This window comes from Balaenoptera ricei, chromosome 5, assembly GCF_028023285.1.
Source record: "Balaenoptera ricei isolate mBalRic1 chromosome 5, mBalRic1.hap2, whole genome shotgun sequence".
NCBI lineage: Eukaryota > Metazoa > Chordata > Mammalia > Artiodactyla > Balaenopteridae > Balaenoptera > Balaenoptera ricei.
This window is the reverse complement of record NC_082643.1, coordinates 44,405,800-44,421,406: the sequence shown is the minus strand read 5'-3', so window position 1 is coordinate 44,421,406 and position 15,607 is coordinate 44,405,800. Positions and strand designations below refer to the sequence as shown.

Below are 15,607 nucleotides of genomic sequence, written 5' to 3'. Positions count from 1 at the left end.
GACTGAAATTTAGACAGAGAAAAGCCCATTCTATGAACTGTCACGATCATTTTGCCCCCAAGCATACTATATATTACATGCAAGTGCTGATGAGACACTTATTTTACTAGCAACCAGGAATAAATGATTATCATAAATCCTTCTTTTCCCCACAAACTTACTGTCTGTTCCCTAAGTTTATCATACAGAAACTCCAAACGTTTGCTGGCATCATCTAGCTTCCTCTTGGTTTGCTGCAGGAGAGAAAAAACAGGTATGTTATGTATGAACAGTAACTTTTATCCCAAGATCTTGCCTTACATCATTTCACTAAACCTTACAGTCATGATGTTGGACAGCTTCATTTTATAAAGAAATGGAGATAGCTAGGACCAAGGAACTTGAACAGATTATTAGAACAGAGATCAGTAATCTATTAAGGCAGGGAGGGCAAGAAAGTGAGAGCCTTCCTCCTAGGGTGCAAAGTGGAGCACTGGCTGATTTCACGGGGACTGCAGCTCACGTGAGGTGAGTGAGAGCCCATCTACTCTGTGTGCACAGGCAACACGAAGGGCCACCTGAGGCAGCAAGGGGTCAGTGTACTACAGAAAGGAAGGTCTAACAGTTACTGTAAATTAAATAAAATGAACATGATGGGCGCTAGAAGGCAAACATACAGGTGAACTGTGGAATCTCAAAGTACTACTTATACACTCAGTCACATTTGGTACATTTAATCCTGTCTTATTCTGGGCCTTTAAAACACCAAAAAAAGGAGAAAATTATCTTTCGGTGGCTTAAGATTATTAAGAGGGAAGTGTTAAAATGAGTTCTTAAATTAAGGAGTCCTCCTACCCTCATCCTAGTACTGTAAGTATGTATAGTGAGAGAAAACTATCCTAAAAGTAAAGGTTTAAAATTATACTGTGATTAACTTCATATCTACATTATGCAACAGCCTTAAAAGTGACACTGCTTTTCAATATTTGCCGAGTGACTACCACACGCCATGCTGGGACAGTGTTGTGTCTCATGGATCTCATATTCTATTGGGTGGGGAAAGGTACTAAATAAACAATATATTGTATGTCAGATGGTGGTGAGTGCCATGAAGAAAAGTTAACGGGGTAAGGGGGTCAGCAGTGTTGGCAGTATGACGTGGTAAGAAAGTCCTGACGGCTAATGGGGCATCTGAGCAGACACCAGGAACAAGTGAGCAAGAGCTATGCAGCTCTGTGGGGAAGAGTTCCAGGCAGAAGGAGCCACAGGTACAAAGTCTCTGATGCTGACACGTGCTTGGTATGTTTGAGGAGGGAATGTCAGTGTGTCAGAAGAGGAGTGCGGAAGAGGTGACGCCATCGAGGATAACCTTACAAACTAAGTTGTGCTGCAAAATTACGTTGTGCTGTTTGGACATAACTGAAGTGGAAATAAGAATAAAGCCATACTATAAAAATGATGTCAAGTATTGATTAAGATGGACTTTTGTGGAGGGTTCAAAGTTAATCCCACCTAGCTACCAGCAGAAGTCCTGGGCGGTATTTGAACTTCCTCCCCAACTAGTGACAGGAACAGTTTGTCTTTCTCTTCTGCCCAGAGGTCCTGGGTAACCAGAAGGAAGGTGATAGGGTGACCTAGAGGAGGTGAAGCTCAACAAAAATTTATTAAGCTAGGCCATGTACGAGGTGTCCTCCCAACCTCTATTTACATTAATTCATGCCTGAAGGAAGACTGGAGCTTTCCCACATTTTTATTAGGATTCCTCCATTTTGTATGATGAGGACCTCTCTGCCTAGGAGACACTGTACACTTTCCTGTTTAACAGCCTCACCTGTTCTCTGTTCCTAGCTTCGTCTTCCCATCGCTCCCAGAATGCCAGGCGCTAAGGTTTATGTTACCTTTCCCCTGCCTCTGCTTTCCTGACACTTGCAGTGCAGGGAATTGCTTTCCAAAAGACGGGCAGAAGGCTGCACACATTAATACTCAGTGTTTGATGAAACAACAAATTCCAGAAGCTGTTTTTCAAGCAGACAACCGGCCAGTGACTAAATAAACATATTCAATGTTTGTTGGCAGAAAGTGAAATTTCATCTAAAACAAAACTGGCTTTGTGGAACTTTTGTTGTTGCCAATACAGTCATCCTCTAATAAACTGAGTAAAATCAGTTACTTTGACTATGAATATGACTCCAATATCTAAAGCACTGAACTATTTTTAAGGTCTTTGCGAAGTTACAGATTGTCTATCTACTTTTAAAAGCTCTGATGTAAGCTCAGAAAGAAACCCCAAATCTGAGTTTCACCGTTCTGTTGTATTTTTGTGCTAGGCATAAGGTTTGCCGATGAGACTCAGTGCAGCATAGTGGTGGAAAGCATGAATTCTGGAGCCAGACTAGGTTCGAATGCTGGCTCTGCCTTAATTATTACGTAACTGCTTTTTGCCTTAATTTCCTCCTCTGTAAATAAATATGACAAACCTACCTACCATGAGGTTGTTTTAAAGATTAAAGTTATATGTAAAAAGCAGTTGAATGTGTTTTTATATGTACAGCAAACTATATATAAGTGCTAGCTTTACTACTTTTGCATAAACTTTCAAAATACATCTTGTAAGACTTTAAGCAATCATTATAGAAGCCCTCCATAAGGGATTCTTTTAATTAAGCAAAATAAAAAATACATACAGGATCTGTGGCTGAAGAGAGGCAGCGCTGAATAAGATCCTCAAATGTGGTCTTTAGAATGAGGTGTTCATCTGGAATAGGTTTCTTGGTAATTTTTTCTGTTGGCAAAGACTGCACATGCTGGAATAAATAATACCATAAAATGACTAGAAATGACCAGAAGTTACCTATACACAAAGCCCTGAATCTGTGATAAAGAGAAACCAACGACCTTGTAGATAGGCTATTCAAAATCAAATGAAAAATAAACATGTGAAATCACTTGGGATAAGCAAACATGAAAATCAGATATTCAGTAGAAGATATACAGGTACTCTTTCTACAGCTTCTATTCAAAAATAGGATTGGATATAAAGTATTTGATTAATTATGGAACATACATTGATCACTATTTTATATAACTGATGGGAAGGAGACCTGTGCCAGTAGGAAATAAAAAGAACAAGGCATTTACAAAGTTGGCTGGTTGGAGTGGCTGCTTGCTTTGCTTGTTGGCTCATTTTTGTTTATCCTGACGTTCTTCTATTCTTTGGTTTACTCTTGGAGGGTGTTAGCTGGGCTATTATCAAACTGCAAGATTACACCAAAGGTGAGGATAGAAGAGACCATGATCTTACTGAATGTACAGATGGGAAAACAAAGAAGGAATGTGTAAGTGTTTAAAGTTTTGACTGATTAGTTCACTCATAGAAAACATTAGGCAATTATGTATTAGGCATTGGCTAGGTATTGGTGAGCCAATACGGAAATGATCTCATCCCTCAGGGAGTTTACAGGCTGATGGAAGAGAAAGTTTTAAAATGTCAAAAATGTATGTAAAATAGCAACTGTGAGTAAGTTAACATCACTGGAACCAACAGACAACATAATTGGGATTTAACTGAGGGGAAGGCTCTTTAAGGAAGTTATATCAGAAGGGTAAGTAGGAGTTAACCAGTTAAATGGGGGAGGAAATGCATTCCAGACAGAAGAACGTGTACACAGGCAGGATCATGATACAAGGGACTGAAAGGGGGTCACTGTAGCTGGAGCAGAGAGAGCGAGCAAGGAGGAGTGTGAGCTGAGAGATTCCAGACAATGTGAAATACTTTGGTCTTTATCCTGAGAACAATGGGAAGCTGTAACGTTTTAAGCAATGAGGAGATAAGACCAGATAAGAGATGGGTCAAAGTAGATGCTGGCAGACCAACTAGAGGCTCCTGCACTGCTTAAGACTGGAGACGAAGGTAGCACGGACTAGACTGGAAAAGGGACTAGAGAAGGGATTTGAGAGAGATTTTAAAGTAATATCAACAAGACTCGGGGATAGCTCTGAAAAACAGGTTAAAGGAAAAAGAATATAAAGATGATGCCCAGGTTTTTGGCTGGATTAAATAGGAAGGGTTATGGTGCCATTAGCTGAAACAGGACACACCAAAAGACGACTAGGTTTGGGAGGAAGACGATGAGTTAGATTCTGGATATGTTAAGTGTGAGGTGCCCCAGAGACATCCAGGTGGAGAGGAAGCTGGACACTAGGGCCTGGCTGAACACACGCATCCGTGCAGCTCTCCCTTTCAGCGGTAACTGGGGTTCTGGCCCAGATGAGCACAGCATGAGCACCCAGCTCTAAACAAAAGTGGATGGCTTCACAAACACCACAGACGTGTAATTATAAAAAATTAACAGTGCATATTTGTAATTTTATATATTCTCGTGGAAAGAAGAGGGTCCTCCCATCTCCATCAAAACACTTGTTTTTATAATGCAACTGTCAATGTTTAGAAGTCCCTTAGGCAGAAATCTCTTAACCGCAAAACATAGTCTTGTGGTAGAGATATAATCTTTACAAGTTTGACTTCAGAGAGTCAAAGACAGTAACACACAGAAGAGCTAGTTTTATACTTGGGCAGGAATTGATTTCATCTTATGTTGAGCTGTGACCCAACCTCTTTACTTTTCATGAATAGATCAAAATGTTTCTCTTTGTATGTCTAAGTCAGTTATATGGAAATATGATAGATTTTTCATCATCTAGAGTCCTGCCAACTAGCTGTTTGTATGTGAAAAGCAAGCACAAATTTATATCTCCATCTAAAGATATGGCTATATTATTAGCTCTTACACATACACAAGAAAATATATAACTCATTACATTTTCATTTTCTATTTTAAAGGAAAAAACCTTTGGAAACAGCTTCTGCTTAGCAACGTTGGATGCAAATATGGATTCAACTGATCTTAAATTGTGGCTAGTGATTAGATCAAATGAAATACTGTAATTGCCAAGTTACTGTTAACATATACTAGTAAATACATAAGCTCCTTCTAGAAAGTTTGTATATGGCCTTGTCATTGAAAAATAATACACATACATGAACAAGCTTAAAAAAAAGGTATTATTTTTAAGTTGTCTAAATTGAAATCAAATTGAGGTAATAATAAAGGTATAATCATAAAAGTTAAAACGTTAAGAAAACATACCGAAATAGAGCCATCTCCCACTTCCACAGATTTACTGTTACCTGCATGGTATTTCCAATAGGAGCCCCAGGGGCACCTTCAATATTGGGCTTTGAAAAAGACGGAGGCATGCCTGGTTGACTGAGGGGTTGCTGTATGCCGTGGAAGGGCTGGCCACCTGGAAGGTGTGGCTGCGGGAAGGAAGCTTGGCTTGATAGTGGTCCTGGAGCTGAAGGCTGTTGCTGCAGCATCTGTGACTGGGGGTCACCCAAGGGGTTCATGATTGGTGATGTGATGGGAACAGGAGGCGTAAAGTTCTCAGGCATCTTTAAAAAGAAATAAAAGGCACCAAGAGTATGGAAAAAAACGGTATGATGACAACATCTCCTCAGCTTTAAATAAAGGAGTTAGCCATTTGTAGCAACATGGATGGACCTAGAGATTATCACACTAAGTGAAGTAAGTCAGAAAGAGAAAGACAAATACCATATGGTATCCCTTATATGTGGAATCTAAAATATGACACAGATGAACCTATCTATGAAACAGAAACAGAATCAGGGACATAGAGAACAGACTGGTGGTTGCCAAGGGGGTTGGGGGAGAGTTGGAATGGGAGGGTGGGGTTAGCAGATGTAACCTTTTATGTACAGAATGGATAAACAACAAGGTCCTACTGTACAGCAGAGAGAACTATATTCTATATCCTATGATAAACCATAATGGAAAAGAACATATTTAAAAAAGAATGTATACACACATACATGTATAACTGAATCACTTTGCTGTTCAGCAGTAAATAACACAACACTGTAAATCAACTATACTTCAATAAAAAAATTTAAAAAAATAAATATGGGAGTTAGACTATTCCATGGTTAAAAAAATTTTTTTAATAACAGTAGAATACTTTTTAAAATGAAATTTTATGCAGAATTCTAGAGAAAAACATAAAAGTAAAGCTAATCTAGCTAAGAGGGCTGGGAGCTCAAACCTGGACCTTTGTTTCCCCTTTACCTTCCACACTTATCCCATAATGGGCCAAAACCATGGTGTTTTTGAAAGAGGATGTCAAAGTCTGGAGAATTATATCTAGCCATACTGGGATCAGATATGCCAAATATGTGTTTGTGTGTGTTACGTGATCAGATATAATACCTTTTTCCTAGATCATTAAGTGATACCTACTTAATGATCAATCACACTCAAAGTAGTAGATTAAATTTCTGATTATCATTGACCTAATTTTGGGGGGGCGGTTTCATCATTTAGTATCTCCCAATTTTATATTCTGGCCTCTCATTACTATACTTGGGGGACAGAAATCACTAGGAGTAAAAAAAAAAAAAAAAAAGGCTTGGGGTAAAAGAAGGAAAGAAGAATCTTAAGTTATGCTCTAACAGCTCTCAACAGTTATTAACATCTAAATGATGCTCTGCTACAAGGCTATTTCTTTTCATATTGTATGTGATAGACACAAATAGTCCAAAATATAATTACAAATTCATGATTATTGTTAGAACCCAAAACCAAAGTAACTCCTAAAAAAAAACCATTTGAGAGGCATGAAATTTTGTTTCCTACTCTTTGGCAAAGATCTGCTGGGAATTTACATCTTGTTTTTTAAAAAGGGTTTAATTCATACCACCATACTATTTTGTACTTTCTTTCCTTCCCTTCATGGATTAGAAGATGTAAGTTGAAATACACATATTAAGTATATCAGTCAGTCAGCTTTGCCTTTAAAGGAACAGTGAAGTGTGGTGTGCTTCAGGTGGCTACATGATTGACAGGACACGTGTAGGCAACTGAATAGACATCTTTTTCTAGTACCTTCTTCTTCTTCGGTACTCTGTTCAAAGCTGGAGGATCATTCCAACCATTCTGAGAACCTATAACAGATAATAGAGGGCATTTTCCTTTAGAATCCTGAAAAGAAGAAAACTAAATTGTGTCCATCATATAATACCTTCAAATTTTACTTTCACCCTGAGATAACTGTCACAGAAGTTTTACCAGCTGAGCTGCTGGGATCACTAGTAGCCCTGGACTCTCAAACTCATTCCCTCTAATAATCACAGGGCCTTGGCTTAGAAAGCAGCATATCTTGACATTATTTCCTTTTAAAGTGAAAGAGTTGTACTAAATTTAAGGATAGTGAAGCTTTTATGTCTATATTGGTATACAACCTTCAAACAATTCTCTCCTAAGAAAGACAAAATAAATCACCTGAGTCTGCTAAAAAAAAAAGGCTTCTGATATATTCAACACACAAAAAAAGAATAAAAGTGGCAATCTCCTATTTCCCCAGAGAGCAATTCAGCATACCCAAATCATCCACATGGTAGAAACACTGTTAAAAAAACAGAGCCCAACTACGCAACACCAGTATGTTTTATCACCTTTGCGTTAAGAACAACCTATAAAGTAGAAAAAGGCATTCAAATATCTGTGGTAAGATTCTTTTTTTTAATACCCCCCCCCAAAAAAAAAAAATTTCCAGGCTGGCAGCAAATATAAAATTAAACTACTGTCACCTTTAGGAAATTTCCTCCCCCCTCAAATCTCCCAAAACCTGTCATCTCAAAGTGAGAAATGAATATGAGTAGCAGAACTCATATTAAGGCACTTAATGCCTGTATCTTTAAAAAAAATTTTTTTATAACATCTTCATTGAATGCCTGTATCTTTAAAGAAAAATGGAATAAAACATGCCAGAGATGAGATAATTACTAAATCAAAATATAATCATTTTACATCTTATTAAGTTTTGTGTAGGTGTATATGTAAAAGCAAAAAATTCTTCTTCTTTTAATAAACATTCTTTCAGTATTTTACTTTTGCTTGTTTTATTGATATCTACGATATTAAATCACAACAAAATTGCTTAGCAAACCAAAGAACATAATGTCACAGAAATTTTGTAAAAACAAGATCTTCTCCTAACCAGCATGCACTCATTTGCCTTGATTTTAAAAGTAGAATTAATTTTCTACAAGGTGACTAGGAGACAGAACGCCAAATGAGCCTCAAAACATTCAAGAGCTAATCACAAAATATTAAACCACATGCTGCTATTTGCTTAACAAATTCTTAAAGTTCTCATTATACACAGACTAATCATTCAAATCTCTCGCATCACCTTCTAAGCTTTCTTATATCTAAGACAATCTTGGTATAGCCTTGTCTTTCAGTCTATATAAAATAGACAACTTTTATGATTCAAGATCATTTGTGTCACTATGTTAATTCAGTCAGTTCTAAGATTTGATTCAATTAAGAACTGATCAGATTTAGGGTATTATTGGCTTTAAAGTTCACATGCATAATTGTGAATATCCATTCATTAATTATAGTCAGTGATTCAAAGATTTCCAGATATATTTTGTAACTAATTCACCTTCCAACATAGATGCCTGGTCTTGCATAGACTGATTTTCTGTAGACAAAATGTAAAAGTCACTTAAACAGTATTATCATCAAAGATATTCTAAACTCTACTCATTTTTTTTTGAATTTTTGAATTTAATTTTATTTATTTTTTTATACAGCAGGTTCTTATTAGCTATCCATTTTATACATATTAGTGTATACATGTCAATCCCAATCTCCCAGTTCATCACACCACCACCCCCCCCACCACTTCCCCCCCTTGGTGTCCATACGTTTGTTCTCTACATCTGTGTCTCTATTTCTGCCCTGCAAACTGTAAACTCTACTCATTTTATAATTGTTTCTCCTCCCTCCATCAACCCCAAGAAAGAAGAAACTTATTTTATAAGGGAATAAAACTTACTTTTTAATCAAGTCACGTGAAATGGCTTCTATCTAATTAAGAAAGTAATCAGTTTGTGGGCAAAGCTAATTCATTTATGAGAGCACTTCCTAACATATTATAACTGTGTCCATTTTAGTATTTTTTAAAGCTGTGAATCCAAATCAGTTGAAGATCTTGCAAAAATGCAGATTCTAACTCACTAGGTATAGCATAGGGCCTGAGATTCTATTGCTTCAGCCAGCTCCCAGGTAATGCCAATGCTGCTGGTCCAAATCCTCTTTAAGTAGCAGGGTTTTAAAGAGAAATGGGAGGATTTCTGCATTGTCGTGCAGACTTCAACACTACATTGTTAAAGATAATAAGCATGTTAGACGATCTTAACAAGGAGGTGCTACTTTACTGCTGGATTTGGGAGGCCCCAAGGATCTGCATTCTGGAGGAACTGTAATTTCTGGGGTCACACCATGAATATGAGCATAAATGGGAACAGGCCCAGTAAATATGTAACCATCTCATATGGTCTTCTCTATAAGAATATACAGATTTGCAGACTGTTTAGCACAAATCTTCCAGAAATCACTACTTCTCTTAAAAGAACTGAAGTTACTGGCAGTGGACAAGAGGAAAGAAGGCTGAGAACTAATACAGCAATTCCAAAATTGTCGGATGTTCAGGATTGGTCCAGGCCCAGTCTCCAATCAAAAGCATGCAGTGTAGATACATCATATGTACATACAACTTACGGGAATTCAACTTACGGGATACATCATACGCACATACAACTTATGGGAATCCCGTAAGTATGTGGGAGTTATGATAGTTGAACTCGGGGAGAGAGGAATCGAGAGTATACAGCATTAACTAGTGAGTTCAATTCAGTTTGAGCTCTACTCAAGAAGCACATGCCCCAGAGAAACTGTGAGGTGGGAGAACTAATGCCACAGTTTGGAATTTCTCTGTATGGCGCTAAGGATAGATGTTTCTCATGCAATATGGCTTCTGACCACACGCAACTTCTTCGTGAGGGCTTAAGTGAAGAAAGGGGTGATCACGGATAACTGACTCTTAAGTGATTTCTTATTTTTGTCTTAAATGATGACTTTACAATTTAACTTCCCATGCAAAATATGACCTCACAGCACTACAGTTAATAAATCCCTGGGAGTCACTGTGTGTGTGTTATGACAGAGGACAGACCTGACAGACCTGACTTGAAACTACTGATGTACTCACTAGCACCAGACTTCAGCTTCTGGGCTGAGGGGGTCAATATACAGTCCCTCCCCAGGTTCTACATCTGCAGATTCAACCAACTGAGGATCAAAAACATTCAGGAAGGAAAAAACTCCGAAGAGTTCCCAAAAGCAAAACTTGAATTTGCTGCAAGTATTTACACAGCATTTACATTGTATTGGGTATTATTAGCAATGTAGACATAAAAGTATATGTGCGTAGGTTATATGCAAATACTACACCACATTATATAAAGGACTTGAGCATCCTTGGATTTTGGCACTGGGGCGGGGTGGTGGGGAGTCGACGGTGTGAAAAACCTAAAAGTAATGGAGGTACCCTGGCCTTGATCGTTGTTTTCAGGGAGCAGTCTCAACAACATGCCTCCTCTCTAGCCCTATGAAACGTGGGAGCAGAAGGTGAGACCAGTTTTTCCTCTAACCTCTCGTGGCAGTGATCTTAGCCTTGAATATTAAAGCCTGAGTGGGTATCCTGATTTCACCAACTATTAGCAGCACAAAAAAGTATGTGGAACAATTTCATATGACCCTTTGGTAGAATGACACCAAAGTTATAATGAAATCAAATTAAATTGAAAGTTACGAGTAAAACTGAATGAAATAAGAAACAAAAAGATTTTCAACGGGAACATATAGCCAGCTGGCTATCCTTCGTAACTTGAGGGTGGGCTGCCTGTTGAATTGAAAATAACGACTGTACAATAATCAAAGTTCCCACCAAAATATATGCCTAACTGGCCCCTCCTAACCTCAAACCATGCAATATATTTAGCAATATGTTTTATTTCAGCCCAGAAAATCCTTGTTCAAATCTCTGATCAATTTAACAGTTTTATCTTAGCTATGATTCTAACCCCTCAATACTTTTGCTTTTATATCTTTAAATTGTTTAAATATCACTTTTTCAAAACACAATTAGGGCTTCCCTGGTGGCACAGTACTTGAGAATCTGCCTGCCAATGCAGGGGACACGGGTTCGAGCCCTGGTCTGGGAAGATCCCACATGCCGCGGAGCAACTAGGCCCGTGAGCCACAACTACTGAGCCTGCGTGTCTGGAGCCTGTGCTCCGCAACAAGAGAGGCCGCGATGGTGAGAGGCCCTCGCACCCCGATGAAGAGTGGCCCCCACTTGCCGCAACTAGAGAAAGCCCTCGCACAGAAACGAAGACCCAACACAGCCATAAAAAAAAAAAAAAAAAACAATTAAATTAACCTCTACTTTATGGAGACACACTTTAGTAGCAACACTAGGTAAAGCAAACTAAATGAAGAACGTGAATATCTACAGGAGACAGTATTATGGGGGTTCATTATGGATGTGCAAAATGATACTCTTGGTCAATATGTTTAAAAAAAGATAGCACAGTCCAATCTTGGACATAATTCTCTCATAAAACTAGTAAGGGAAGATAATCTTTTTTACCTTTTCAAAAAACCTTAAAAATGGGCATAAATCTCTTTCTTACTCTCTTTTTAAACATGACAATGACTTTAAAGAACATTGGAAAATGGTTCATGGTGTAATATTAAGGAAAGTAGTACAATGTAAATTATGAGTGTATGTGGGAGTTATGATCTCAATTCTTTAAAAATGCATGCATACAATAAGATACTATTATCTTCACACCCATTAGAGTGGCAAGAATTAAAAACAAAAAAACAGAAAACAACAAGTGTTGGTGCAGATGTGGAGAAATTGGACCCTTACGCATTGTTGGTGAAAATGTAAAATAGTGCCACCACCTCAAAAAATTAAACACTGAATTACTATTTGATCCAGTAATTCCATTTCTGGGTATATACCCAAAAGAACTGAAACCAGGGACTTGAACAGATATTTGTATACTCATGTTCATCGCAGCATTATTCACGACAGCCAAAATGCCCATGTGTAGGTTAATGGATAAACAAAATGTGGTATATACATAGAGTGGACTATTACTCAGCTTTACAAACGAAATTCTGATTACATGCTATAATATGGATGAATCTTAAAGACAGTGAAACAGCCAGTTACAAGAAGAAAAAACTGTATGACTACTTATATGAGGTACCTAGAATACATACATAGAGACAAAGTAGAACGGTGGTTACCAGGGGCTGGGGAAAACGGGGGGGGGGGGGGGTTAATGGCTACATAATTTCAGTATGGGATGACAAAAAAGTTCTGTAGTTAGTGGTGATGACTGTACAATAATGTAAATGCACTTGATGTCACTTAAAAATGATTAAAATGGTAAATTTTATGTTATGTATATTCTACATTAAAAGAACTTTAATATATGCATACATACATATGTGTGCATATATGCGTACGAAGGGAATAAATACACCTAAATTATTAGTGGTTATATATGGGTGGCAGAATTACAGATAATTTTAATTTTATTCTCTATACTATTTGAGGCCTTTCAAAATCCTACAGTAAAAAATTACTAAAAATCAAGGGAAAATTAACTTAAAAACTGAATATGGCATGTCGCTGGATTCTGGAGACCCTTATCCACCTTAGTGTAGGGATTAGTCCTCCACATGGTTTTTAGGGAAGGAAGAGAGAAGCGCTTGGTCTCACATACAGAAGTGGAGTTGCTACCCTCCTTACTTGAATCTCCCTTCTCAATGGGAACCTTCTCAAGGTGTTCTTGCATAATGGTAGGATGTAGGCACTGGCTAAGATACTCTCAGTGGATTCACAGAAGGATATTAGAGCCAATGGTACGGAGACTTTCGGCTAAAAGATCATTTGAGACGCAGAGGACAGAGCATCCGTGTTAATCATACACCTCCCCCTTCGCCGTTAGCCTCGCACGTCACGTTTTTTAAAAGGCACCACACAAAGTTAAAAATTTAAATTTAGAGAGAATGAATCCTTAAGGTCATTTTCCAATGACACGAGATAAAACAGATTTATCCAAAGAAAAATAAGGAAGGCTATCATGGTCCTTTCCTTTGTTTAAAGGGTTAAAAACCAGGTACTTATAATTTGACTACGGAATGTTTATGAAAATTTAAAAAAAATTTTTTTCAGCCCACTGTTTCACGAAAATATTCACTATTATGCCCCTTCAAGACTCTTCTATGTGAAGGAGCACAAGACTATATATATATATACATATATATATACCCAAATTAAATTTTCCATTTTTTAATACTGTTTACTCAAAAACAGCTTCATGAGAGCTTGACATTTTATCAGAAAATTTTTCTAAGTAAACTTCTTGGGCCTTCACATTTGAAAGTGCTCTCCCTTAGTAACAAGTATACATTAAACCAGGGACAAAAAAAAAAAAAGGTGGGGGGGGGGGTACAAGCAGTATCTTACTTATCCTGCACAGTAAAGCTACGAAAACTTCCTGCTTTTTGTGCTGCCACCCACCACTGAAACATGTTGCACTATACTAACTTAGGCTGTTAGCACTTTATACCTTGAACTTGGAGACAGCCTGTTTTCCTTGCCTCTGATTCTGCCACGCTGCCCACAATCTGTTTTGCAGAACCATCTCCAGGTTAACCTCCCTAAAGTACCACTTTGACCATGCCTCTCAGTAGTTCAAACTCCTCCACTAGAAATTTTCTTCTTACTGTATGAAGTATAAATTTCTTGCCCTGACATTTAATGTCTTCCAAAATTTGGCCCAAATACAAATTTTATGTTCCAACTTACAACAAAGCTATGTGCTGTTCACTAGAAATAGAAATGTACTGTACTTTTCTGCCTTCCTACCTGTGCCTAGAATAATTCTGATTATAGACTGAACAGGTTCTCATTAAGAATTTATTGAATGAATGTTTTGATGATTGCAACATGAGTTTCTCTGAGCAGTGGGCACATAATTTTGTGGTTCACTAATAGTTACAGGGCTTGAAAATCCTAGTGTCTATCAAGAAGAATCCACCGGACAAGTGGAATTTCCAAGTCCCGTAGAAAACCATGATATAATAATCTAAGACCTATTAGAACAAAGATAAAACTTTTAGTCACAGTTATCTGTATAACCTAAGGAAACTTTTTAGGAAATTAAAAAATAAAATAAGGTAAAGCTCTGTTAATTAAAATACAGGGACTACTAACATGCAAGAGGTGACAAAGCAGCTAGCTGTAGTGCATGCTGAGTATTGCAAAATGTATGGCTTCATCTTCCTATTAGTTACTCTGCTTCTCAGCCAGGTTAGAATATTGTTACTTTGAACATAAGCAAAGACTTTATTATAAGGCCAAATGCCCTTTAGCTTAAGGAGGAAAAAAATACCCATGCAAATATTTAACTTAGATGATGAAGCAACAAATGCTTAAAATAGTGATGCTAAATGTTTCTGTAATTCCAACACTGATAGCTACTTCTACTCTTTCATCAGGACTAGACTATCTGGTAAAGAAGAATGAACATGGGCTCTGAAGACTGAGAGACCTGGGCATCTCAGCTGTATCTCAACTTGGAGACTATCACCGTGCAATCATGAAAACATTATACATAACCCTAGGAAACTCAAGCTTCCTCATGGCAATTTTTAAAAAAATAATTATTCCTATTTCTCATGAGAAATAAGAAAATATACAGCAGTGCTGGTACATGTCCAATGTATGTTCAATAAATGATAATTCGCTTTCCTACTTCCCTGCACCACTTTCCTATGTGGGGATTTACTTGAATCCATCTTTCACTCAAACTATTACCCAACTATTCAGAATATATACTGTTTTCGCTCATCCAGGTTTTAAAAGGTAATTTTTTGAACTCTACAATTGAATGAACACTCCTCTCTAAATATCAACCTATTGAAATATCTGTATTGAAAATTATACAAATTTTATTTGTGCAGTAAAGGCTGATACATATTGTGTGTATGATTTTTGGTACTTTGGACTTTAATATTATATATCAAAGAAGAGAGAAGGAGATATGTGTATAATTCTGGATCCATAAGACTTCCAAGAAAAAAAATACTTCCTCAATAAATCCTATTATATGACCAGTGTTTTCAGTTATTAAAGCTACTGCTTAGCAGATTAAAAAGAGAAAAACATATACTGGACTTCCAGGAACAACTTCAGTATTAGAAAGCAAGACTCACTTCTGTTTTGCCCCTCTAGTTTAAAAGCATCAATTATAATCTGAAAGGGAAACTATTTTCAAATACCCTTAGTAACAAGTATACATTAAACCAGGGACAAAACGAAAAGGCCCAGAGCTCTAATTCTGGGTGAGGTGTCATCACGGCTAACTTTGCAGTCACCGTCCCCAAATGCTTTCAATCTCTTCCTAAGCTTATGCGTACATACTATTATTATATGAGGAAACTGAGGCTTAAAGTTAAGTAACTTATTCAAGGTCACATAACTAGAAAGGAGTGAAGCTGTGATACAAACACAGGAAGTCTGATTCCAAAGTCTGAATTCTTTACTATGTTAGTGGTTCTTGCCCCGATTCATTGATCTCTTTTTGTAATACATACTTCTGAGGCCCCTTTTA

General features: G+C 37.4%; 1 protein-coding gene and 1 long non-coding RNA gene across 13 annotated transcripts in view; one reads left to right on the top strand and one right to left on the bottom strand.

Annotated features, from left to right (window-relative positions):
- Positions 1 to 15,607, bottom strand: part of SEC31A (SEC31 homolog A, COPII coat complex component) — a 63,779-nt gene that overhangs the window by 1,913 nt on the left and 46,259 nt on the right. For 6 of the 12 annotated variants that reach the window (XM_059922744.1, XM_059922750.1, XM_059922751.1 and 3 more), the window contains 5 exons: positions 8,506 to 8,544; positions 6,939 to 6,997; positions 5,168 to 5,431; positions 2,664 to 2,783; positions 162 to 233 (listed from right to left, as the gene is read on the bottom strand). In XM_059922744.1, coding sequence (XP_059778727.1) covers positions 162 to 233; positions 2,664 to 2,783; positions 5,168 to 5,431; positions 6,939 to 6,997; positions 8,506 to 8,544 — 554 coding nt within the window. The remainder of the gene's footprint in view (positions 1 to 161; positions 234 to 2,663; positions 2,784 to 5,167; positions 5,432 to 6,938; positions 6,998 to 8,505; positions 8,545 to 15,607) is intronic. The other 6 variants (XM_059922749.1, XM_059922752.1, XM_059922755.1 and 3 more) reach the window with 1 other exon arrangement.
- Positions 179 to 4,859, top strand: LOC132365863 (uncharacterized). Its single transcript, XR_009503282.1, has 3 exons — positions 179 to 253; positions 3,210 to 3,314; positions 4,820 to 4,859. It is a non-coding gene; the product is annotated as an uncharacterized LOC132365863 (long non-coding RNA).